This window comes from Podarcis pityusensis (assembly GCF_964106645.2).
Source record: "Podarcis pityusensis genome assembly, chromosome: 5".
In the NCBI taxonomy this organism is placed as follows: Eukaryota; Metazoa; Chordata; class Lepidosauria; order Squamata; family Lacertidae; genus Podarcis; species Podarcis pityusensis.
The window spans coordinates 56,264,106-56,291,546 of NC_138032.1; the positions used below are offsets into that span (position 1 = coordinate 56,264,106).

Genomic DNA, 27,441 nt, shown 5'->3' on the forward strand with positions numbered 1-27,441 from the left:
AGCCTTAGAATAGACTCTCAGCACTTCCTTCCAGAGGCACGCAAGCTGCTCCTCTCATCTGCCACTTCTTTGCTGAACTGCGATTTAGGTATTCCATTTAGGCATTTCTATCACAAGGGAGAAAGGCATCCTTCTCCAGCAAAAACCAACATCCTTGCTCCACTCTATTTTATTTTAGTTACATATCATCTATGCCTGAAGAAGCATCACACGAAATTTGGTCTAATATATGATATTTCACTTTGTGTCTGCAGAAAATGCATCACGACTTCATGATAGCAACCACATAAGGCATCGCTTAACTGAGGCAGCTTTTGATTATGATGCAGATGCAGCTGCAAGAGCCAGAATCCTTGGCTTCTGCTACTAAAGGACAACTGCAGCCAGAGCAAGGATGGAAGGCCTGAAACTATGAAGAAAACCAGGAAGTGATTCCAGCAACTGTGGTGGTTTATGGGTCTAAGGCCAATATATGATATATGGGTGGGTGGTCAGAAGCTGCAATCTGAGGGCTACAAATCTCTGAAAGGCACAGGGTGAAGAGGGAAATTAGCTGGTATGGCTGTGAATATGGGGTTGGGGGCAGACTGACCTTGTTGAAACCTGACAAAACAAAAGCCCAGATACGAAAGGGAAAGAGAAGCTGTCAAAGTCAGGAGTGGGGTGGAACCACTGCAATTTCCCCTTAAGACCCTAAATCCAACCTGGCAGATCTGATTTCACTATTAAATACTACTGACAGAATTAGTCAAGTCTGGAATTGGGAAAGTTTGTAATACAAACTTCCTCAGTTAAAAAATAAATAAATCTTAAACCAATGTTGAGTCCTGCTCAGACCCCTCTGAATTTGAGTCTGGTTTGAAATGGGGTTTGCCCCCACCCCTCAGAGAGCTCTCCCTACTACTCTCTAAATGAAAACAAATTGCCTTTGATAAGGCATGGTGCATAATTAGCAGTAGGGATGGCTTGCTAGAGAGATATGGGGATTTGCTGCTCTCTCCGTACTTGACTTTAATGCTCTTGAACAGGCATAAGACCATCATTTTCTGATGAGGAGCATGGGATTTGTTGTTTCTCTGCCTACCAATTCACTTCCAAAGGCAGAAGAAAATATACAAATCCCATTATCCCTGCCAAGAAGTGATGTTTATTATTTTCAACTAAGAGAGTGGGTGTGGGAGATTGGAGGTATACGCCACCCACCCAATAGTATTAATTTGCTTTATTTAAAGCTTTCCTAGAAAAGTTTGAAGGTTTTATTTTTTAATAGACATGCTCAAGGAAATATTTTAAAAGGGCAAAGGAGGGGGTGGAGTGAGGTTGGGAAGGGGAAAGAAGGCTTTGAACCATTTTATTACAAAAAATGTGAAAAGCATAATGAACTACAAATAAAATAATACTTAAAGATTTCAGTAAATGAATAGATTTTGAGACAAAATGAATGCAGTTTGCATATCACTAGGAAAGACATATGACCATTTACTAAGTGATAATGCAGACCTTTGACAAGACGATTATCTATAGCTTCACATCAAGGGTGAGCAGACATAACCTTCCCCTGTTTCCTTCGATTTCTGATAAGGTGCAGTCGTGTGATAAAATTACCCTCCACCACATGACAATATACATAATACAATAACTGGCTTACCAGGCAGCAAAATATACACTATAGTAAGTAAGCAGTGGTAAATGACTGTCTGCATTCAGCCATTCTCTCTCATTGTGCAGGACCAGAATGGCTGCAGTCTACTCCCCATCTCCCTACACCCCAACCTCTCCAAATATGTTTGATGTTCAAATCCATCTGGCCCTGAAAAGACACATACATTTCAATGGCCCATTTGACACAAAAGACGGTGCTGTCAGTACCTTAGCCAACCACCTGTGACTTGGCCACATCTCAGTGGATCAGGTATCCATTTGTATCTGAGTAGTCTGGAGATCATCCAGAACATGAGTTCAGAAAGACACAAACCCTCAGCTTTTGGAAAAAAGCAAGCAAGTGCCCCAATAACTTGGCAAGAACACCCATACCATCTGAAATCAGCTACTATAGCTGTACCTCTGCTGATGACAATTAACTTCATGCCATTTCAGATTACAGCTAGTGTTTCCTGCCAAACAGTTAATGCTATATAATCCACATTGCAGCTGTTGAAATTCTGTTACCAAATATATTTTCTATGTTGACACATGGTTGTTTTTAGCCCTCCCTGATATCTCGTCGTTGCTAAGAACATGGATGGTTGGTTGGTGTGGTTGTGTGTGGTTGCTTGTCTGCTTCAATATCCTTTCTCTGGTTTGTCTTCTATCATTGTTTTCTCCATGAAACTCATTTCAAATTCATCTTTTAAGAGGTTTTGAAGGTTGATCTTGTGTACTAGGGGGTCCATAGTTTGTGGGAATGATACAATGGCTGAATGAATAAGAATGTTGTCAAGAGACAATGCACAGATCCTTCAGGATGTGATGCGTTGGGCTGCTGCTAGAATACACTGGAAAAAGAAAATTAATTCTCTTCTGCCGCCACAAAATTTTAAGATTAACATTTCCTTTCAGATTCTGGCCCCAGATTCGTACAACAAAAATAAAGACAGCTGAGAAGTCAGAATCCCTCTTAGAGGAGTAGCCAATGTGGTGTCTCCCAGATGTTGCATCAGCCCCGGGCAGCATGGCAAATGGTCAGGGATGATGGGAGTTGTAGTCTTAAAACTTATTTGGAAGACACCAGTTTGACTACCCTGTGTGAAGCACCTTAAGCAGCGTACTTGCTAATTTTGTAACATATTAAGGGGTGCATGGGGTGTTAAGGGAGGGGTAGTACCTCTGGTGTTAATACTAAAGGGAAATAAAAACGTCATTGAGTGGCTTCCAAGCAATTTAATGTCCGTTGTTCCTATCAATGACTATATTAGCACGCAGCACTATAGTAGCATGCTCACCATTCCTTCTCCACCTCCCATGCAACCAGGAGGACAAATAAAAGGTTTTTACCCTTTGTTTTCTGCATTGCTGTTTTTGCCGTGATGCTGTTTTAACTTGACTAATATCCATACTTCATGGCTTTAACTTTTATTTTGTGAACTGTGCACAAAGCTGTTTATTTATTGGCAGTATAGAAATGCTGTGATTCACTGAATGAAGGAATAACCACTTTTCAGTACCTTAATACACCTGTGACTTACCAATATACAATAAGTGACACCCCCTCTGTGCACTGATCATCTGCTGACAAAAAGGTGCCCACAACCTTGATCTCTGGATAGGGGCCAGTTGGTTGTATCCAGTGCTAGTCTTACTCGGAGTAGACCCACTGAAGTTAATGGACATTACTAACTTAGGTTTATCAATTTCAATGGATCTACTTTGAGTAGGACTTAGTTGGGTGCAACTCACAGGAAGAGAAGGTCGTGGCCCATGTGCTGTTTACAAAATGCAGTGGATATACTATAGTTTGACTAAGTCAGAAATGACTAATATCAATTTCTATTCAAAGCTGTCTTATAGTTAAACATGACGTTTCACTCCCTGGCTTAAATCCTCAGGCTGTGGGAAAACCACTTTGTACGCATTAAGCAACTAAGATGAGGAAATACACACATTGTTTGCACTGGGGGACTTGCCCCAGTTGCATCCTGGTGCTAAAGCAGGCATGGACAAGCAAAGCAACACATTACAAAGCTTCTTTATATCTTCTGGGACTTTTTGTGCCTCTCTCATAACTACCCTTGGAGCTGTGTACGCACATGGCGATGCATGCAGTTATGCAACAATTGCCATGGCACTACTTGTGAAAGTTTCTTTCCATTCCCCAAGCAACCACAATGTCATGGAATGTATGTAAGGTTGGGTTACCAACTTGAACCACTAATGAAGTAATCAAAATTCTGGATGTGTGAATACGCAGTAACAGCAGCAAGAATACTTCTGGCGCAAAGATGGAAGCAGGAAGAAACTCCCACAGTGGAAGAATGGAGAATGAAATTGACTGAATACGCAGAATTGGATAAACTAACTGGGAAGATTCGATACCAGAAAGACCAAAAGTTTATCGAGGACTGGGGGAGATTTACAGAATATCTGAAAAATATAAGTGATGTACAGATAACGCTTGTTGGTTTTGAAGAGACTCTGTGAAAAATTAAGAAATATTGTAAAAAAGAAAGTAAGAGGGAAGAGGAGTGTCTAAAGGCAATAATAATTTTAGAATTGCGTTAACAATAGAAATTGTAACGAAAGATTGGCAGAGAAACTGGAGGAAGTCAAAAATTGATGAATGAGTGATAAAATATGAGTTGATTGTATAAAAATGTTTGGAAAACGAATAAAAATTATTATTAAAAAAAAAAACAAAATTCTGGATGTGTGAAACAGAACTGTGAACAGGTATGGCAGCGTACAGAGGCAACAACAAAAAGATACAGTAGTACCTTGGGTTACATATGCTTCAGGTTACAGACTCCCCTAACCCAGAAATAGTACTTTGGGTTAAGAACTGTGCTTCAGGATGAGAACAGAAATCGTGTGGTGGTGGCGGGAGGCCCCATTAGCTAAAGTGGTGCTTCTGGTTAAGAACAGTTTCAGGTTAAGAATGGACCTCCGGAACGAATTAAGTATGTATAAGCGGAGGTACCACTGTACTTTATTTCCACCTTTGGGCACTGCCTGCTAATGATATTTTTTTAATGGAACTAGGATTTTGGAAGGTAGATAATATCAGGCATTAGTTTTACATAGTTTTTTTTTTTTTTTAAAATGGCAAGCCTAGAAGATCCCTTTTGGACTAAAGCTCAAATTGCCTCTCTGCTGTAGTGACCTTGGGCCAGACACCATATCGGCAATAGGATGCTTTGCAGATAAAAAACTGTATAGCCATTTTAAGTGCCATCCTCTGTTCTTTCTTGGAAGGGTGGGGTTGGTTAAAAATCAACCAACAATGTGATTTGTTGTTTAGCAGGATGTTTAATATTTGAGGTAAGGTGGGTGGTGACCAGACAGAGTGCCTTCTCAGTGGTGGCACCATGTAATTACATCCTTAGGGATGTAATTTCTGGCTCAAATATTGCTGGACTTTTCCCAGAACCACACAAATACATTTTTTATTTTCCCAGGCTTAAAAAAACTTGTTTAAAATTATGTTTTAACTTTCTTTTCTTTTTGTATATTTTCCCATAGTCTTTGCTGAAGACTATATGAATCTTTTAAATACATATATACAAGCTTTCTGGTTCAATCAGAGCTGATTTTGTAACTCAACAATACTGCTGAACAACAATTCAGAACACTGGAATATTTCACACCAAAGTATACACAATTTAAGTGATGCCTTAAGCAAGAGACTCCAAGTCTCTGAGATGTATACTGAACTTTCCTCTTCCTTCTTCAAGATTTCATCGCCCTAATGAAGGAGATGCCTCTATGCGATACAATAACAAATCTCACACACACACACACACACACACACACACACACACCCCTACCTGTCTCCATTATTAAAGTGAATGGAGAGGCTTGAATCTTTAGTGCTCTGGATCAGGGAATAATGGTATATATCTATAGGTGGTGCTAGGCAGTCCTGAACAGAGTTAAGGCCATTCTGTTCACTGTGAATGGGATTTCTGGATCCAGTCTTGAGCAGATATACTGCTTGTTGCTACCAGATGGACAAAAGGAGAAGCATGACAGGAGTATCTGAGCTACATATGCCAGGATGCAGCTTATGCACATTGCAGTTTAAACATCCAGATGTTGCTGGACTCCAACTCATCCCTGACTACTGGCTTTTGCTGGCTGGCGAGTGATGGGAATTAGAGAGCAACGAATATGGAGGGCCAAAAGTCCCCGTCCCCCCCAGTTTAGAGAAAGCACACACGTTGGCTTAAATGTTATATATGAATGCAGTCATAATTGATAACTGATCATTCTATACATGACTGAGACTGGCAGACTGATGAATCAGCAGGCATAAATTTATATGCCAGTCCAGTAAATGCACTGCCATGTGATATTATAAAGTTTGTATTCCTTACTGGCAATTTGTTATACCAACATTAGACATTCTTACATTACTACCTTTCCCTTTGTTCCGTAAGTAACAAAACTTCTAATAAAGAAAATTCTATCATTTGTCACAGGGTTCCCAAACTGTGGTCCACTGATGGTCCACAAGCTTCATTCAGGTGTTCTACAGGGTGTCCGTAAAAAGACAATGAAAATCATACAGTATTACAATTGCTACAACTGGCAGAAAAATAATTACCGTATTTTTTGCCCTATAGGACGCACTTTTCCCCTCCAAAAATGAAGGGGAAATGTGTGTGCATCCTATGGGGCGAATGCAGGCTTTCGCTGAAGCCTGAAGAGTGAGAGGGGTTGGTGCGCACCGACACCTCTCACTCTCCAGGCTTTGCACAGCTCTCCGCAAGGCCCGGGAGCCCGGCGCTGGGCTCCCGTGGCCTGCGGAGAGTTGCCTGCATGCTGAAGCCTGGGCGCGCCGAGCTCAGTGCACCCAGCCTTCGCGCAGCTCTCCGCAAGGCGCGGGAGCCCAGCGCTGGGCTCCCGCGGCCTGCGGAGAGTTGCCTGCATGCTGAAGATGTGGGAACCACTGAATTATCATGTTTCTTGCAATGACTTAAATATGCTCACGCTGTAATGGAACTATGCTTCCCTAGGACTTTTTGGTTTTTTAAATCACATTGCCTTAGGGCTGCTGTGTCGCTCTTCAAAAGGCAGCATTGTTTAACTTTTGGTCAAAGTGGAGCAATTAACACCCACTTTGAATCCGGTCAAATTAAGTTCACATTTCTTTCAAATGTTTGCTCTTAGCTTTGATACTTATTTTCAACTCAAAATCACAGCACCCACACACACAATTTTCTTCCCTCGTGGAAGAAGCGGAGTCATTTCTCATAAGGGGAATGGGATGAAAGAGACAGGGGGTCAAGATTCATTCCTATTATAGTTAAGCATTTGAAATATTGTGCATTAAAACGGGGTAGAAAACAGGGCAATCTTTTCTTATGTTCCTGTCACAAGGAATGTTCAGTCCTTGCTACCTTTGGTTCCCATACTTTGTTGGATCTTTTGAATCCTCTTTGTTCAGGACGTACTCTTGATTGTGGAGCCTTTTATTCAACTATGTTCCATATTGATAATAATAATAATTGTCCTACATTTGAGATTGTGGAGGTTGAAAGAACTAGGTTCCATGTCTCTGAACCACCACCCTAATTACATTATCAACAGTGGTGCCATTGATGAGGCTCTTGTGCCCAGCATTAAACTGTATGCAGGGCCAAATTGAGATATGCTAAGGGCCTAAACTAAGCCACGTTTAAGAGGCCAAACCAATGAAAATAGAAATAACAAGCATTTATATTTGTATATATACCAGGGGAGGATGCATTTAAAAATTAACAATTGAGCACAAACATAAATCTTGCAATAAGCCTATCTGCATATAAAATACCTTTAAATACCTTATGACATCTTACTTAGAATATATGAAAAAATATGTATGTATGCATGTATGCATATATGTAGAAGAAGAAGAGGAGGAGGAGGAGGAGGAGTTTGGATTTGATATCCCGCTTTATCACTATCCCAGTGGCGTAGCGTGGGGGGTGCAGGGGGGGCCGGCCGCACCGGGCGCAACATCTGGGGGTTAGGGTTAGGGGGCGCAAATCCACTGGTTATGGGGCGCAAATCCATGGGTTAGGGGGCGCAAATTACTTGCCTTGCCCCGGGTGCTGACAACCCACGCTACGCCACTGCACTATCCTAAGGAGTCTCAAAGCGGCTAACATTCTCCTTTTCCTTCCTCCCCCACAACAAACACTCTGTGAGGTGAGTGAGGCTGAGAGACTTCAAAGAAGTATGACTGGCCCAAGGTCACCCTGCAGCTGCATGTGGAGGAGCGGAGATGCGAACCCGGTTCACCAGATTATGAGTCTATCGCTCTTAACCACTACAGCACACTGGCTCCCAGTACAGCAACAAAAGAGGTATTACATACACAGTTTAGCACTTACTAAACAGAAGATAGACTGCAACCCGCACTGTATGTGCTCTGCACATGATATGCAATTTACTTCCATTATTTTCTTTCTTTCTTTCTTTCTTTCTTTCTTTCTTTCTTTCTTTCTTTCTATTTAGAGGTCCCTCATAATCCGACTCCAGCACTGATTGCATGGTACTAGTCATTAGGTCTGTGCACTGGATTCAGTCAAGGCCCAAGCCAAACTGGATTCCGGAGTCAGTTGAGTTGGCTTGACACAGTTATAAATAAATTCTACAGGGAAACACAAGCTGTACACACACACATACTGCATTTGTTGCTTTATGCTTGAAATGCACAGTGGTACCTCAGGTTAATAACTTAATTTGTTCCGGAGGTCCGTTCTTAACCTGAAACTGTTCTTAACCTGAAGCACCACTTTAGCTAATGGAGCCTCCCGCTACTGCCGCGCCGCTGGAGCACGATCTCTGTTCTCATCCTGAAGCAAAGTTCTTAACCCGAGGTAATATTTCTGGGTTAGCGGGGTCTGTAACCTGAAGTGTATGTAACCTGAAGCGTATGTAACCTGAGGTACCACTGTATTGCTTCTCTCCTTTCATGCTTTTGTCTTATAGCCTAACCCTTAGTACCTACCTCTGCATTGCCTGATACATGGAGAGCATTGCCTTGCTCTCCGATCTGACAACTCAGTGTAACAACCTGATTACTCCCTACCCTTTATCTGATATTAACCTGTTTGTTAAGAGAGCTTTGGACATCCCTAGGGCCAGCAGTGACAATGGAGTCTGGGCACCCAGAGCATATTATAGAGATCTGATGCAGGGCCCGAAATTTTTAATGATTCATCTGAGCGAGCAGCTAACATGGTGGAGACTGCCAAATTAAGTTGCTTTTACATACTGAGCAGCTCTCTTCAAAAGCTCAGCACCACTGTTCACCTTCCTCCTTCCCTCTATCGCTAGAAGAAGTTAATGCAATTCTATTATATTACATTACAATTCTGTCCTCCCGCCTCCCCAATGAGAGAAAAGCATGTCAAGGGCAATACTAGAACAAATTGAGCTTTTGTGCCCCCTTTAAGTGTTGTGGCTTGATTGATGTCAGGGATTAAAATGGTGCTAAAAAACAGGGGGAAGAAGGAGGGGGAGGAAGCTCCATGAGCAGCTGTACCACTGCTGCTGCCCAAACAAAAAGAAACAAACACAAAAACCCCACATACAGTTCCTCAAATGCCAAAGTGAAGTGTTATATATGCTGGAGGCTCTGAATACCTAAACTTGCCTGGGTACAGGGTTTCTCACACACATATTTTTAAACCGAAAGCTTTTCAGTTTTCAAAGGGCATGGCAGCCTCCCTTTTTCTCTCTCTGTAGGGGGCAAGCAGGGGAGGACGTCCCTACAGGCGCTGCAGATACTTGCACCATTCACCCTCAAGCAGCTCCTGACAAAATTCCTTTCAAAAGCAGTGATGGCATTAAAGGCCCGTTATATAATGTTTGGCGCTCACGGGACAGCTTTTCAAAGGGAGCCCTTGCACACATCCATGTCAAAATGGATATGTCTGAATTAGTTATCTACACAGGGACGAGCCTTGGGGTACGAAGGCCTTTTCTCAACAGAGGCTTTCAGGAGAGTTGGCGTCTACCTTGTTGTTTCTGGAGTGAAATGTACAGGCCCCAGGTTTTAACGCCCAAGCAAATCTCGAACACATATGCATGAAACTCTACTGTGCATCCGCAAGCCATATCAGTCTTCTGAAGAGAGGAGGAAGAACGGTTGATATATGTATGCACAATAGAGCTAGACTGGTGAATGAAAGAGAGCTTCCACAGTGGTGGCATCTGCCATGTGGAGCAGCCTCCCCTCAGAAATTAGGCATGCACCAGCCATATTCGGTTTTCAGCCTACGCTGAAGACTTATTTCTGCACTCAGCTCTTCCCCAATATTGGTCTGGCACTTGATATAAGGACTTTGGATACTGGGTGGTATTCAATTACATTTTACTCAAAGTAGACCTATTGAAATGAATGTACCTAACCTAGCCATGTTAATTAATTTCAATGGGTCTACTCTGAGTAACAATTAGTCGAGCACCATCCATTACTTTAGTTTTTTAAAAAATAAATGCTGTATAGCTTTAATTATTTTATTGGTTGTAGCGGTTTTTTTAAAGTTGTAAACTGCTTTGGATAGTTGTAAAATAAATGGTATAACAAATGTCTTTAAATAAACAAATATCTTTAAAACTTCTCCAGAAGTTGTTTTGTGCCACACAACATATAAGCATACATGTTTAACATATACTATGTTCCCCTCCTTGTTCTACTGGTCTTAGGTGTGCTAATTCAGCATGTGTGACCACTGGCGGAGGAAGAGGAGTGCGGGGGGAGCACACCACCCCTGGCAGTGTGATCCCGGTGGGGTGCCATTGCGGCTGCCCCCTTCACCCGTGCTGGGCACCACACCACCACAGGCGGCGTGCCACGCTCCCAGGACGCGCACCAGCCCCGCCCCCGCCTGCTATTCCCCCCCCCCCCAGTGCCAGAGCATGAAGCTCCGCCACTGTGTGTGATACCACAAACCACATGAGAGTTGTGTCAGGTTCTATGCTGATTGCTGCTAATGTAAAAAAATTGAAAAAATGAAATGAAAGGGTCTAGCAAAATCAGCAGACAGAACAGCCAAAACAATAACTATGACTCAAAGGTCCTGCACAATTAGTATACCTTCCTTGAAACTGCACACATACCCCACACAAACCTCTGCCAAGACCTGCCACTGGGGAGGCACATTATAGATGTAGCCCCAAATTCCTAGCTGGGAGCAGATCCCAGATTTGATTTTGGAAAAGTAACACATAAACCAGTTCCAACAGAAGCTCACTATATTCTGTTAAAGAGTCACTCTAAAACTTGCTATGAATCACAATCAAAGGGTGGTTAATTAGTCGTGTTAATTAATAAAAACAACAAAGGCAATTTAAAGATCAATACATTTATTCTTGCTAAATCTGTCTTTCTTTTAAAAATTTTGTTCTTCTAAAGTCCTGGTTCAGGTTTCTACCAAGTACACTGAAAACTTCAAATTAGACCTGGTTTTATAGGTCCATTTTGTGACATGATTACCCATTTAATATAGGAGTCATTGCCAGCCCCAGGGAAGCAGATTTGTGGTGGTAAAGTATAAATATTCTGATCACATGGGTAGCTCAGATTACATCATAGGCATTTCCCATCAGCACTCTATCTAGCCTGGTAATGCTGAATTGGAAAGGATTTACTCGACCAGACATTAAGGCATTAATGATGCAACATGGAGTTAGTTAAGTAGTGACTGCAGCAGCAACACACGTTGCAAGAGCAACACATGAGAAAGAGTTCCAATGCTATTTCCCGTAATTATGACTCTTTTGTCCTAACTTTTGAAGTCTTCTCACAATCAGCAAAATATTTCCATCCTAGGTATTCATGTGCTATGTACGCATGGATTTACAGAACAACAGGGAAAGGGCTGTAGCATGCTACTAGTATCAGTGCATTCATGAAACCCTTGGACTTGTGGGCTTTTATTTAAAGATGCTGGAAAGGTTTTACAACACCCTCATGTATCTTTCAAGACTTCTAAGAAAGGGAAAGGAGGAAGTCAAACCCATTTTGAATTTGTAGTACAACACTGACCTAGACTAGGTAATCTGAATACAAGGACTACATCATTGGAACAATGTGCTTTTTTTACCAATTTATCATGGGGGTAAAGGTGGCGTCTTGAAAACATTCCCGAAATAACTTGCTGTCAAAGCTAGGACTCAGTCCTGTGTTTCGAGAATCCCAGGCCGTAAATTCAGTTGGAGGATGAATCCTATATATCACTTGTGGGTATGTGCCTGTTAGTCATCTCAGCATGAAGGCTGCAAACCTAAGCACACTTACTTCTGAGTAAAGATGTGTGAGAAATCATTGTGTGTCTACAATTCAGAAAAATTAATGGAAGTGATTAATTTTAGGGGGGGGGGACAAGGAAGTAAGATAGATGCTGGTGCTGATGGTGGGAATTTTATGTTGGAGAACAGCTTTTCATCTGCCTCTACCACCAAACTTCATTTTCTCTCTTATGAGTCAGCCATTAAAAATTATCTGCAATTAAACTGCTCAAAACTGCAGATAGTATCAGCAGAATTACCTTGTTGGCATTTTCAAAGATAAATCCATTATTGTGTTAACATGAGATCAAACCTGCAGAGCTTGCAATGGCCAAGACATTATGAAAAAACAGATCAGGGTAGAGATAACAGCGCTGGCAGCCAGCAGCATGGCAGATTAAAAGGCACAGAAGAGGACAGAAAGATACCTCTGCTCAGTAACTATTACACCTTCTGATCTTCCTACTCACTTCAAAACATATCAGTGTTAAGCGACAAACAAGAAATAAAGAAAAATCTCAGCTCCCTCATCATCGGTGGCTAGAACCCTATTTCAGTAGGGTTAGCCAAGTTACTCAATATGCAGGGAAATCTTGCACATGTGTAACTGCATTTAGAGGTTCACACCGTTTCAGTATCCATGTGGACACTACTGCAGGACCAGCTTGTGCCCCAGAGATTTCGCTTTGGTGCTGCTAATGCAGCACGAACAACATGGGAGGCACAATTACGAGTCACCAGCCTCTGCAACCACAGCAGGCGCTGTGATTCTCTAGTGGTTTGACTTCGTTCCTGGAAGTACATTCCACAGTCTCTCAAGACAGACGGAGGCCAACAACAGTTTTAAAAATATTATTTTTAATGTTTTTAATAGTTGTTTTTAAACTTTTGACTAATAATTTTATTGTTTTATTCTTTTTCTAAACAACTTTGAGGTTCTTTTACAATAAAGTGGTATATAAATCTTGTGAAATAAATATCATCAGTGTCTTCTGTACATGCAGGTGGTCATGTTTTCAAACTAGTGTGAGAACTCTTGTGTGTTCTCTATTCCTGTCCCCTCAATTAGAGTTTCAACAGACCTTTCTTTTTTAAAAAAGCGGGGGAAAGGTTTTTCACAATCTTTTGAAAGAGAGTGGAAACTGGTGTATTTATATACAGAGGATATAGAGAGAGAGAAAGAGACGGACAGACAGACAGCTAAATTACTTTACTGCTTCCTATTTTACCAAATTCATTCATAGACAAGTTAAACATAGTGAAGGGAGAGGCACAGCCCTGCAACATGAGTAGGTCTGCCCCAAAAGGAGGTGACCTGAGAAAGCACTCTGTAAACACAAGTACACAACAAGCACTTGAGAAGTGCATTTTCGGCACAGATTACATCCATTCTACTTTAGACTGTGGTACAGAGACGACGTCATGCACACAGCATCCCCCAAAAGGCACCTGCACCCAACACTGAATGCACATTATCATACAGTGTGGTCACTCCTTGTGTGTCTCCCGCTTTAAATGCTGGGATCCTTTTTTAAAAAACAAAAAAACAAAACACCATCAAGAATTTCCTGTAATAATTTGTTTGCTTTATTTTATACAGAGTGCACTTTCTAGTAACCTTGCTGATCCTTACAAACAACAATAGGCTCAGGCTCACAGCAATCCTTTGAGGGGGGGGGACGCTGAGCAATTTGCCTCTGGCCATTGAGAAAAATCTAAGGAAGACTTGAGAACAAGAGCGCCAGTCTCCTAAATTAGTCCGCGGCCTTAGGCAAAATTCTACTTTTCACCAGTAATTGTAAAAGGCTTCATTGTGCTGCTACCAGAATGCTTGTAAAAATCCCAGTTCAATGGTGTGTGATCTTTCATTATGTAAACTTGTTTCTAAAGTCCTTGTGTGATAAGGCAGCTCTGCACAGCAGCAGCCATGCTTGTTACTGTCGGGGCACAACATGAAAAATAAAAATTACTATGTTATGGGATGAACTGCTCTATTAAAGGGCAGGATGGATCATGTTTGGGATGCATGCTACAAATACAGTCACATTGAACTAAACATAAGAACAGACCTTATAGGCTCAAACCGGTAGTCCAAGCAGCCTTCATTATTGGAGAGACCAAGGTGCCTGAAGCATATAATAGTACAGGAGGGCTAACTCTTTTGAGAAGCTTCCCAAAGTTGAGTGCTTAAGTCAACCATGAGGATGCACTAACCCGACAATTATGATTCCCTACATTTAATAAAGCTTAGCAATTGCATAGCACTGAATTTCAAAGAAAATCACACACATTACCTTTTTTTTTTTGTTCTCCTTGCACCACCCCTGTATGGTAAGCGTTATTATCATCTCTATGTTGCAGATGGGGGGTGGTTGCCTTGGATGAGACACTGTGGCTTGTCCAAAAGGCTGTCAAGTGAGATTTTAACTGGGGACTTCCTGATTTGTCAGGAAACCACATTGGCTCTCCAATTTGAGCTGAGCTTACAGCAATTGCTACTTTCTGTGGCGATGACTGTACAGTACGGAAAGAATAATGTTGCTGTGAGACGCATTAATCAGAAGTCATTTACCTTTAGCGTGTACAGTTGTACCTCGGGTTAAGTACTTAATTCGTTCCGGAGGTCCATCCTTAACCTGAAACTGTTCTTAACCTGAAGCACCACTTTAGCTAATGGGGCCTCCCGCTGCCGCCGCACCACTGGAGCACAATTTCTGTTCTCATCCTGAAGCAAAGTTCTTAACCTGAGGTACTATTTCTGGGTTAGCGGAGCCTGTAACCTGAAGCGTATGTAACCCGAGGTACCACTGTATGTGAAAAGGAAAACCGTTTCCTAGTCCCTTCTCTCCAAACTATTCACATCTCAACCATAACACAGTTTTTGGGTTTGTTGTTGTTTGGTTGAGGTGTTTTTTTTTGTTTTGTCTTTTAAATCCTAATTGGTTTTTGCCCATCCTTGGATGAAAAATGTCCCCTGGTCCTGCCTAAGGTGGATTTAAGGGAAGGCACTGCATGGAAAAACCATGATCAAAATAGCTTTTAGTACAAATTAGAAGAAGGTGACTGATTCTTCGCATTTCATTAAAAGCAGCTTCATCTAATGAAAAAGCCTGATCATAATTACAATGACTCAGAAATCTGTTTTGCCTGAAAGCCTCCTTGTAGTATTCAATCATGTTGGGCTTCTTAGGACTCTGATCCACCATTTGGGACTAATTTATTTAGTTCCTCCATGCAGATGGTTAGATCTCACAAGGACCCACACAAGAGGGGCTGTTCACTTACAAAGATGCAGTAGAAAAGATTTTGTATTGTCTTGCACAGCAGGAACCTTGCTGTACAGAGGAACATATTGTGCTGTTCTTCGTCACTGTCAGATATAGTGCACCATCACTGCTTGGGGGCACATTCAAACGCCAAGTATGTTTAGAGTGTGAAAACAGTACTTATAATATGGCTGTTATATGTACCCAATTGTTAGCATGGGGCTGAGCTCTGTTCTTCCTGCCTGACAATTGCCAGGAAAAATGTGGGAATATCTAAGTATTTTGGATTCAGATCAGCAAAGCACTAAAATTAATAGGGGAAGAAGAAGTAATTTGGGGAATATCTAGATGCAGAAAGCAAGGGCTTTTAGCTTAAAGCACAATACTATAATTACAACAAAGACTGCAACTTAAAAGTAATTGCACAAATTATCTTCCAAACAGGAGTGTGTTTCTCTTTTCTTCAACATCCCAGGCAGAGGAAGTTAGCTTACATGGGCTTACTCAGGCCCAAAGAGGTGGGAGATGCATGGGATGTCTACTGACATTTTTGTTTTTTGCTTCAATGCAGCTGTAGGAGCCTGTGGGTTTGATTGGAATGGTGCGGGGAATACTTAACTCTTTCCCTACAGGTTGTTTTTCCAATCAAAATCTCTTCCCTTCCAAGCTGCTTTCTGCCTGCATGGCAGAAGATAGGAGGCCCTTCAAATATTTTCTCTTACAATTTTGATAAGAACAATTGGCCTCTAGGAAAAGGAACACACACAAACAAACACACTGCTCCATTCAAGTTCACAGTCCCCTACAGACAGGATTTCAGTAAACACAGCACGTATCAAGAGGCTGCTCATATACCCCTCCTACATCTTACCTACTTTGTGTAGGGTCCCAGCCTCATATGTTTGTATCTAACTGGTGCATGAAAATGTTAAACCATAGAGTAAGCAGTCCTGCCAGGCTTAGCCTATGTTATCACTTCCCACCTTGAGAAGAAATAGATCAGAAAGCCTTTATAATCTCTCTCTCTCTCTTTCTCCAAGTATGTTCTTCAGTATGTTCAAGGAGCTCTGAGCTGGTCACTCCAGCCACATGGCTTTAACCAGACTTGTTTGTTTCAGCTAAGAATTGAGTCTGAAACTAACGTTTTTTCTACTCCAAAACTTTTACCTTTTGTAACTAAGCAACGTTTTGACTGCCTGTGCATCTTTTCTGACTGCTGTATGGAAAAGCACATGAATCTGAACTTTGAAGAGTTTTGTAAGTAAACCATTTTATGCCTTACCAAACATGTGGTCTATCTCTATGCCAGGGAAGTGGGATAGCTTGGAAAGAGCTTTCAAAAGTGAACATTTTGGGGACTCACTGGAAGGGCACATTTTAAAGGTTTTTCCACACTTTTGTTTGCAGCATGTTTTGTGATGTTAATCTCTGCTGAGGTTCTGCCACTTGCCCCAAACTTGGGTTCCAAGATTCCAGCATCTTGGCCCTCATTAAAAGTATGATGTGTGAACTGGCACACAGCTGCTGAATTATAGTGTGCATATGAAGGTTGGCAAAGCAAAACAGTAAAATTTAATGAAGGTTGATGGGGCAGTGCCTCATGAATGGACCAGCCTCCACTCAGCGAGGGGACTTGAGTCATATTCTACTGAGGCCCAAGTTCAACTAACTTTAGGTGCTTCCATACTGGGAGTGAATACTGCAGATGGGTCAATCAGCTATCATAAACAGGTCACTGGCATGAAACTTTTTTTAAAAATGGATTTTATGTTGAAAGGGCAAATCCATACTAAATTTACCCTTTGGGTTTTGTGTGGTACTGAGCAGTCCATGAGCAGCATTGACCCCACAATAAACACCCATCCAAAAGTACCCTTTGTCAGGATCCAACTCATAACCATGGTAATCTACATGGTGGTAAAGGTGACACTAGTTCCATTTTACTGCTCTCTTGCCATCACTTTTCCTGGTAAACACATAACTTTCTGCCACAAATTTTCCTATCACAATTTTAAGAGGACACATGTTTGCAGAATCATGGACACTTAACTCTATTCCAGAGCTGCTTACAATGCTACAGCAATTATAAGCCTCCAATGTACTGCTTTAATGTATGCCTGATGTACCTGGAGCCCTGCAGATGAAAAACTAAGCCAACCACATAGGTTTGTTTCATTCAGAGGTCCCTTTTACACCTACTGCTTCCAGCCTCTACCACTTCCTTGGATACCAGCCTGGAGCAAATGAAACAACCTATATATACCTGGGTACAAACATGAATGACTATATAATTTAAACTGTTTCCACAAGTACAAGAAAATGAAAAGGCCTTCAGTGATGCTAGCTGTGTGATTTCAACTTGGGACTCGTAAAAAATAATAAGGTTGTTTTTACTACCTATCCAGTTTATTAGCTAATAAAGCAGCTTAGCATATTAAATTTCACTGACACACATTTTCAAAGGGGGACTTGCAAGCAGTATAATGTAGTACGTTTCCCCCCTGAAATCACCCAGGCATGTTATTTTCTTACCCTTTTTATCTTTCAAACTTCTCTAGAGAAGGAAAAAGCATTCCCATAAACACAAAAGAAAACGAACTTATTCAATCACCCATAGAGTCATAAAAGTATTGCAAAGCATCACGGTCTTATAAAACGAAAATAAATGAGTTTCCACTGTCAAAAGTCATTGTGTTGGATAAGGGGAAATAGAGGACAACTGCAGCTTTCTAATCAGCTGTACCTGCCTGGGAGAGTCACTGTTAACAAAAATAGCTAACAAAAATAGCACATGCAGCACATTTCATCTTGAGCCATATTGACTATGGAAAGGCAGCATACAATTAAAATGGATGATCTGGCACCATTTTTTAAGGAAGTGTCACTGTAATCCAAAGCAATACAAACAATGGGAAAGGATCATATTTTCATGGCGGTGCAACAGCTGTTTTAAGTGCATACAACAATGTTGAGAGTAGTACAGATAGTGAAAAGTGAACGATGGGGGGAGCTTTTTTTTGGCTTGCAGAAATCAATAAAGTAAAAGAGGAATTATGCCAATAAAGCAGAGTTAATGCACTGCTGCTGGAGGGTGGGGGAAGGTATCAGATCTATAAATCCTAGTTTATCTCTGTTCTACACAAGGGTATCTTTATTTTATCAACAAGTGTATGCCTATAAATTACAGACAAAAGGAATGCTGAATCATTAAAAGAAAACCCTTGATTATTAAGTAATAAGATGAAGCTGGTTTGGAGTCCTGTGCTTCGAAGGGTTCTTGTAGCTTAGTTATGTACCACACAATTTTAAAGGCCACTTATCTCACAAATGGATTCCGAAAGTTAAGAATTTATGGAAGCAACATCCTCCCTGATGTGCACTTCAGATCTCTTGTCTGCTCACACTTTGGATTCCTGGCTAAAGGGGAAATTTTTGACCTCTGTTTCGCAACTGAAAATGAAACGTAATAAAGAAGTGGAAAATTACAGAAGACAAGACTGCTTGAAGTCAATACTCATAGAGAGCAAAGTCCCCAGTTTTGAGAATTCATCCAGAAATAAAACAAACACTAAGTACGCTTGAGGTTTTCCTTGGCTTCCCACAGCATGTGCTTGAAAGCACCTCTTCTGCAATTTCTGATAATAAGTTTGTTTTCATTAAAAACCAAACCATTGCTTGCTGAAACTTATGCTGCCTATCTATAGGAAACACCATTTCATTCAAATAAGGCTAAGCTATCTAAAGCGACTAAGTTATGCAACAGCCGTCAACTTTTTCAGACCCAGAGCTCATTTTTAACCCAAACTTGTATTTGGGGATCTATTTCTTAATCCTTTGCCATATAAGTGCATGGTGGTCATGATCCTGTTGTGACCCAACCCGCCCCCCTTGGCTCAGGCCATGATCCACCAGTTGAAGACCAGTGAGTTACAGATTATGAATATAAATAAATTTTCAGAAGAAAAACCTTTCATATTAGGGCCTGGAAGGCTAGTGGTTATGATGCTAAATATCAAATCCATTAGAAAAACAATCAGTCTCCTACTAATAAAAGGAAACAATTACCTCTACTCCAAGCAAGCAAAACAAAACACACAATTGAACCAGGTTTTTTGGGAGGGGGGTGGAATTCAACCAGCTTTCCGCTTTTGTTAATTACACAGTATTACCACATCAGTGTGTTGCACACTGTCTATAATGTAAATACATACTTTATGTGTTTTGTAAATGTTTGGCCTAACCATACGATATAATTAACTCTTACCTGGGTCATCTTGGCAAGATCCAGTGAAGGTCTTTGTTCCTTTACTTCTTCAGGCCGCCGTCGTTTAATTCCAACTTTCTTGTCGTTAAGGACACATGGCTGGGACCGGCTTCGGGAAAGCCCATTGGAGCGCCTTGTCAGCTCTGGGGTTGAGGCAGGTGTGCTGCTCGCTGAGGGCAGGCAATATTCCGAAAAAGAAATCTGATCATGGGAGCAGGAGAGAGACCGCTGGATGTCAACCCTGCCACCTTCTACAGAGCCGTGGTCGCTGCCCCAGATATCACTCGCCTGCCCATAAGTGGCTGACCTTCTCATTCCTTGGCATGGCTGACATCCTAATCTGTTGCTAAATGCAGACTGGTCGTAGGATGAGGAAAGAGTGTTTGACCTGGAAGGAAGGCTAAAGCTTGAACTTCTCTGCATGGTGGTGAATCCATTGGAATAGCGCTGGACACTTCCGCCACTGTAACACCGTCTCTTTTCTACAGGAGTCCAGACCTTTGATCCTATAGGCCTCCATGAAGCCCTACAGCTAGACATCTCATCAGAAAAAGAGAGCGACCTACACTGGCGTTTGCTGGGAGGTGCTGAGGGATTGCCATTGCGGTCACTGAGGCTGAGGTCTTTGATCAAGTTGGTCACTGCGCATGTGCTAGCTGCCTCTCTCTGCCATATGGCGTTTTCTTCGCTTTTGTCAGGCAGGCAGTCCCAAATGCTGGTGCTTGGCTGATCGATCTGAAGGGGACATTTCCTACTGAGATCTCTCCATCTGTCATTTTCTAATTTGGAAATGATAAAATGATATACATTCATTAGTACCAATTAGCAATATGGTTCACCTGCCATATTTTTTTAAAAAAAACAAAAACAATATATCTCATGGGACGCTTCACTATAAACTAGTTAATTGTTAGAATTTGGCTTGACAAGTACTAATTGATTAAGGATGGAAGGACAAACAAGCTAGTTATCTAAGGAACAGCAGCAGCAGAAAATATTGAAAAACAAGCAGCAGTGTGTTTTTAAAAAAACTTAAACATAAAGGTTTAATGTGAATGCAAGAGTTTAAGGAGGGTCAAAAATCAAGACAGGCACAGTATTAAAAACTGAAGTTGCTCAGCCTATATAAATTGATGTTCTGTGATGAACAGTAGCAGTACAGACATAATGTTCTCCATGGCTAAGAATGCCATCTTTTCATTAAGACCCACTTTCATCCAGGCACAGATGCTGCTCTTTGAGCAGGTCTGCAGCAGTTTGAAGATCTAGGCTGGCCGCTGAGTTATCTAGCAGCGTTTTGGTGCTGCATTTTGTTCTATTTCCTCATAGGAAACAAACACAATTATATTTTGTTTCCATGCAAACATGAATAAAAGGACAAGCAGTTAAGTCATTTTGAATACACACTGGACTCAATGGCAACAATGAGGAAGAACTGAGCTGTTTTTTTAAACTGAAAGGGCACTGCAAGTCCAAAACACTTAGGTCGGAGATCAACATATGCTAGTTATTAGGTGTGTGTATGGATAAACTTATTTGCAAGGAAGGAAGCAAGCAAGACTAAAGGAAATGCTGCATAAAAGTTTTAAACAATAGATACATGATTCTGCCACAAGGAAGCAAGCAAGACCATCTATCACAAAGATAGTCATAATTTTATAACTTGGATTTGTAAACAGAAACATGTACTGAATACGTAACAATCACTGTAAAATTTTAATGTGATTATGCCCAAAATGATGAAGACAAGTAAGGCTAAATCTGGAAAAACAAACAGGCTATTCATCATAATACGCCGCTAGGGTAATACAGCTCCACCAACAATGACTAAAATAATAAAATGGTTCCAGTAATATAATAATGTTTAAAGTCAAAAGTTTCATATTTAAGACCCCACACAGATGGATGTCCTGAACTGCATGCCCACCCCTTGTTGTCTTCTTCAACTAGCATTTACAGATGGATGCCCGTGCTACCTATCCATCAAAATGCTGAGATCTGTTTTTGGATGTAGCTATCAGTTCTGTTTCCCCCCTCACTTTAATGATCACAATGCAAAGCAAGAAATACACATTTAGCAATTACAGCTATGTTTAGATGTCACTTATTTTCCCACCATATTCACTGCAGCCAACAGAGCATTCTCAGGTCAGGTCACCAGACAAAAGAAACAGAAATAGAAGCTAATTTTACTGGCACGCTGCCATGACCCTCAGGGTTCAGACATCACGTTTTACAATACAAAAAGCTTTGGTGAGTCCATACAAAAGGATACAGGATACCTGTCTCTTTCAACTTTATTTTTGCATGAGCAACCATAAATCTTTTAAAAGAGGCAAATCAAGCAGCCCTCGGTTTTTTTACTCCTTTCCCCCTCTGCAAAGTTACCTGTTGACCACTCTACCATATGAATTCTGTTTAACTTCCCCATCATCCCCAGCCAGCTTTGGGTTCCAGAGACCCAAGGCTGGGGAAGGCTGGAGTAAAGCAAAGCAGCCGAGAGACCATATTGCTAAATCCACACACTTAGAGACTATATCTGACAAAAGGGCATGAGGCAACTTGGTCCTAAAATATAAAGGAAGCACAATGCAGATCTTTCAGGATCTAGCAGAAGAAAAACTGCAAAAGAACCATGTTTAGCCTTATTACAGTTGTGCTAAACTGTTGTATGTGGAGGTTCCTCTCCTAACTTCTGGTCCCCCGACATAGGATGGTCTGGCAAACAACCAATCCGACTTGGAGGTTTCTAAGCAGAGGTTAGCATACCTGTTATGTATGACCTAGTAGAGATTCTTGCATTGCAGGGGGGTGGACTAGATTATGCTCAGGGGTACCTTCCAACTCTACAATTCTATTATTTGATATTAAAAATATTAAATAAATAAATATGAATATTTTGAATATCTGGAGGCACTGACAGGTGTATGAGTATGTGCTTTACGTTTCACACAAACAATTTCTGGTGGCAATTTTGACTAAGACAGAGGTGATTAGGGTAAACAGTCCGTGGGTATAGGATTGTGCTGTCAGCTCCATCACTAGATCCTCTTTCCATCGAATAAAAAAAAACAAGGATGGGCCGATGGGCTTAGCGGAAGAAGCCTAAGTGTCTTTTGAACCAGGTACATGCTTCGGTTTGTAAGCCTCAGCAACCTCTCCCTTTTTGGGGGTAGAAATCCTCTTCTCCCGTTAAACGAAAAGATATTTGACATAAACATATTGCCTTTACTGTTATGTATTGAAGTCCTCACCCTGGCCACCAGGAGTATTGTGTATGCAGTTTTCACTCAGGTCCACGTCAGTTATTTTAGGTGGGAAACCCTGGGTTGTTGTTGCTACAATGTTGACAGCCGGCTGCCTATAAAAGCAGGCCGGCTGAGCTGTTTGCTGTTCAGTTCTGTTCCAGCTTACAAATAAAGAGCTGCTTTGGAGAAATCGCTGTGTCGTCTGCTATGTCTACCCACTATTCAACATTTACTATTATGCACCGGATTCAAAGCAACTTGTGAATAGAAGACTGCATACTCATACAGTGATCCTTGCTCTGTAACTTCTGACTTCTGTTTTATCCATTGATCCAGTTATGGCAAAGAGAAAACAGAACAATTATTAGAATAGGGTGGGGGGTTTTTTTCTCTGAACAGCGTATGAATATATGGTTTCCTCCCCACCCCCAGTAAGTGTTTCAGGTGAGTGGCAAAAAGACACTGAAACAGTAACTACATAATAATTCACCATAGGCAGCTTATTCATTTCAGCATCTCACCTGCATCTGCTGTGGTTGACAGCTATTAAGGCTTGCCAACTTAAATGCGCCTGACACTAGCTTTGTTAAATAACAAGCCACGAAAAAGCGGTGGAGAACAACGGGTTCTGTGCTATTATCTGAGAGTGATGCTTCTTTTTCTCTCTCAAGAGACAAAGGAAATCAAAAGATTGGAACTGAAACTGCTTATGCATGAAATATGGTTTAACCATATTTGAAAGCCCACTTAACATCCTATTCAGCACAAGCCATAAATAAAAACTGAAATCATTTCACTTTGAGAATGTTTCTGTTTTTAGAAACCAGTGTTGCTGGTTCTTACGGTCAAACCCAAGTCAATTTAATTGTCCACTGAATGCAGCTCAAACTCAACATCCTAATAATTTGGATAAATGAAAGGGCTATTTCAGCGGGGGAATATGTTCATGGTGGATTCAGAGCTTGGGGTGATGGATATTTTAATAAGGTGATTCTAACTATAAGTGTGTTTGTGTGTGCAAGCCAGCACACATACACTGTGGATATTTATTAGGAGAGTAGCCTGTGAAACAATAGATGGTGACAATATAAGTGCCAAGAAAAAGAGATTACTCTTATCAGCAAACAATGGGAAGGCCTCATCATTCTTGCTGCCCTCCATTTGTAATCTAGGATGAGGGCAGGGAACAAACCCTATGAGGGAAGCAACTTCTAAATCATACCACTGTCTCCCAAGGTCTCCATTTTACCATTTAGAGGTTTTTCACTCAAAATCTTAATACAACCCCTCCTCACTCAATCTCCATATGCTCCTCCCAGCTGTCTTTGCCAATGTTCTTGACTGCCACTATCCTTTACATCAGACACAATTTTCCTGTGTACAATGTTGGCTGGTACCTGCTGTTGCTATTTAGATGCTTCCTTATGATGTCCAAAATTGACTTGTTTTCTTGCTTTAAAGGGATTATCTGCCTTATTACACTGCCATGCTGACATAATTACTGCAGCGGTGATGCAGCCAGAAGCTTACACAGAGGAACTCTATTAGGATGGCCTGGTGTTCTGCTTTACAGAAGACTGTCCTCTCTTTAAAATGCTGTCTGTTCCATGCACATTCAAAAGCTTTAGAACCATAAGAAGGGAAGGCCGAGGCCCTGAAGTTGCCCACTGACTCTTTGCAGCTGGACACAGACAGATCACCTGGTCATAGTCTTCCCCACTATGGGGAGATGTGTTCTACTCTTATTTTTCATTTTCATTTTATCAATTTTCTTTGCAAAACAAAACAAAAAAGTAAAGATGCAGCATAAACTAATAAACGAGCATACAAACTCTCAAGCAGGCAAAAATAAATAAGCAAATAAAGTATTATATGTAAAGACCAATAGTTACTCTTTAAACTTGTTTCCAACAGTACATATGGTTGCATATTATCTTGACCCTTGTTGCACCAGTACATCCATTCTTCAGTAAATAAATTATCCCTTTGCCTGTGTTCTCTTAAATTCAGTCGTTGGTTTAACCATTATAGTATTCATTTATAAGCTTTTATCTAGACATACAAATTAGAATATGCAATTCTATGCAAACCAATGTTGTCTTTCATCTTAATTTTTGTTGATGTATATTCTCTTTGGGGACGATATGCAAGTGGCTACTCTAGACAGCTTGGTCACACACCATTGACCCCACTGAGCACACCTCCATGACTGCTAGCTGCCCTGGCACGTCTAGTGGGCAACTGCTGCCACTGGTATCAGTTTAGCCTTTCGGCCTATACATTTTCAGTCTCTATTGGCAAGAAAGCAACAATAACCCGAGCAGTTCACCTTAGAGGTCATCAGGGTTGTGGTTCTATAGTCTATTCAGGGAAAGCCAGTGACTCACAGGCTAAGGATGTTTTTCTTACAAAACAAAATCAGGTGACACGATGCAATAGACTATTCACCCAGCCATAGCTGCACATGACAAAAACGGCAATATAAAAATGTCACTAGTGTCGTCAAAATTGTTTCAGGGAAAATATCAGAATATTGTACTTTCATCACGTGTGTGCTTTAGCAAGAACATTACACCACAGGAAAACTGAGAAGGAATGCCACCTTTTGGGGATTCTAATTTGGTCTTTCTATGAGAAACAAAGTTCATGTGCCTTTGAAGACATCTGGAAGCAAAATATACAGATAGAGAACCAAGAACTGGCAGGCCTTGGTTGGAATTAATGGCTAAATAGAGCAGAATACAGAGCTGATCACTAGCTGATGACCTAGTTTTATGAATTAGACACTACTGCAAGAAAACTGGAACACTTCTAACAATGATTCGGCTAAAGCAGACACTGGCTAGTGCGAACTTTGTAAACTCTGGTGTAGCTAAACAATACTGGTGTCACCATTGCAAACAAAATGTTCTTGCTTTTTTGAGCACTTGTGCTGCTAACCCAAGTGTACTTTCTTTTTTTATTACTGTACTGCAATGTGCCTTAAATCAGGAAGTGACAGCACTCACTAATACAATATGAAATTAGAAAAGTGGAATTAAAATTATATTTGAAGATATATAAATAATGTCCTATGTACACATAAATGTTTCTTTTATTTCATTGAACTAAACTAAAAAAATAAAAAAGATGTTCACTTGATAAACTGATGTCTCGCACCAGTGGATTTTCTAATACAGAGATAACTGGGATTATCCATACTTTATTTGTACAGAACTACTGCTGATTACAATACTGCAATTATTTCTCTTCTTTATTTTTTCCAGGCCTCAGTTTCATAGACTGTGAACTCTCTGGAGATTTTGAAGCATCCGTTTTCAGTTACCAGAGCTTTCACCTGGGTGATTGCAGTTGGCAAGCAAAATGGAGCCACCGAAAATAAAGAGTTAACAGGGACCTAAGGAAACCAGAAGTTGTGCTGGTTGTGCGAGTCTATCAGTCAAGTCTTCAGAGGAAAAGGAAAGATGGATCTGGCCTGCACAAACTCCTCTTACAGGTTCTAGTAAGGGTGAGGATTGTGGGAATAAGTACCATGAGATTTAAAATCTCACTGTCTTGCACTACACAAGGATGTTTCAGGAAGGGAGCAAGGGGATTGGGGGGGGGGGGAGAGACACATTTTCTCCTTCCCAGTTTCCAAAGCTACTCCACCACTTGGAAATAAAGGACTCAAGTTTCGCGCTCTTTCTCTCTCAGCAGACCTCACTTCCCAAATCTGCTCCAGGGGTTGATAGACTCTTCCCAAAAAAATGCTGGGGGGCAGGGAGGAAATCCTATTTTATGCGAGTACAGCAGCCCTTTTGAGCTCCATGATCTCATGTGGGTTACATGGCTCACGTGGGAGCATGAGCAGGAAGACGAGCATCCCGGTTTTGCGACTCAAGATGTTGGAAGGTATGGAACAGTATGGAAGGGTGTTTTGAAAAAAGGAAAGTGTCGTGCATAGGATCAGACTTCATATATAAAGCTAGGGCAATGGCTTAGGGGGCAGGCCTTAATATTCTTGCTCGCTATTCCTTAGCTGGCACAAGGCCTACTGAAGTAAATGCAGCTTTTCCCTGCAGAAAAGTTTGGGAGTTGGAGCCAGCCAAATCTATGAGCTGAATTGGCTGGTATTCCATTAGTAACAACTGCAGGTAGAGGTTGTTTTCCACTTGTGGTTGTGAATTTTAATTTTCCGTTGTGACTAAAGAGCTATTTCAGAAGCTGGTTATGAAGGAGATGCACTATGCTGCTTTCTCAATAGGTGTTATGATGATATTGTTCTACAACGGGTGGGGGACCTGTAACCCTTCATATATTGTTGGACTCTGACTCTCATCAGCTTCAACCAGTATGGCCAGTGGTCAGGCATGATTGGTGCTATAGTCCTGCACTCACTGGAGGGACACAGACATAAAAACAAACATTATCAATGCCAGTTATACTTGAAAATAATTACATTTAAATTATAACAAATACTGTTAGAGCATAATAAAAACATAAGTTGTCAAATAAATAGGGCAAATGGGGGAAATAGGTCTATGATCTTTTTCTGTGACATAAAATATATAAAACAACATACTGCAGCAACTCAACGTCTTTATAGGCTTTGTGATATTTTGAAGTCTGGGTGGGGTTTGGGCATACAAATGATTTGGATCACACAGTGCAGAGTTTTCTTTGCCAATATTTTATCATGATCTCTTGCACCTGCATTTAATTTACTTCCTTGTGTACTATTTGC

General features: G+C 41.1%; 1 protein-coding gene and 1 long non-coding RNA gene across 6 annotated transcripts in view; both read right to left on the reverse strand.

Annotated features, from left to right (window-relative positions):
* FAM53B (family with sequence similarity 53 member B) overlaps nucleotides 1-27,441 on the reverse strand; it is a 117,185-nt gene that overhangs the window by 38,512 nt on the left and 51,232 nt on the right. For all 5 annotated transcript variants that reach the window (XM_081005283.1, XM_081005286.1, XM_081005282.1 and 2 more), the window contains exon 5: nucleotides 19,468-20,246. In XM_081005283.1, the coding sequence (XP_080861409.1) occupies nucleotides 19,468-20,246 (779 nt within the window). The remainder of the gene's footprint in view (nucleotides 1-19,467; nucleotides 20,247-27,441) is intronic.
* LOC308477472 lies at nucleotides 21,165-25,774 on the reverse strand. Its single transcript, XR_013986578.1, has 2 exons — nucleotides 22,943-25,774; nucleotides 21,165-22,693 (listed from the first exon to the last, which is right to left on the reverse strand). It is a non-coding gene; the product is annotated as an uncharacterized lncRNA (long non-coding RNA).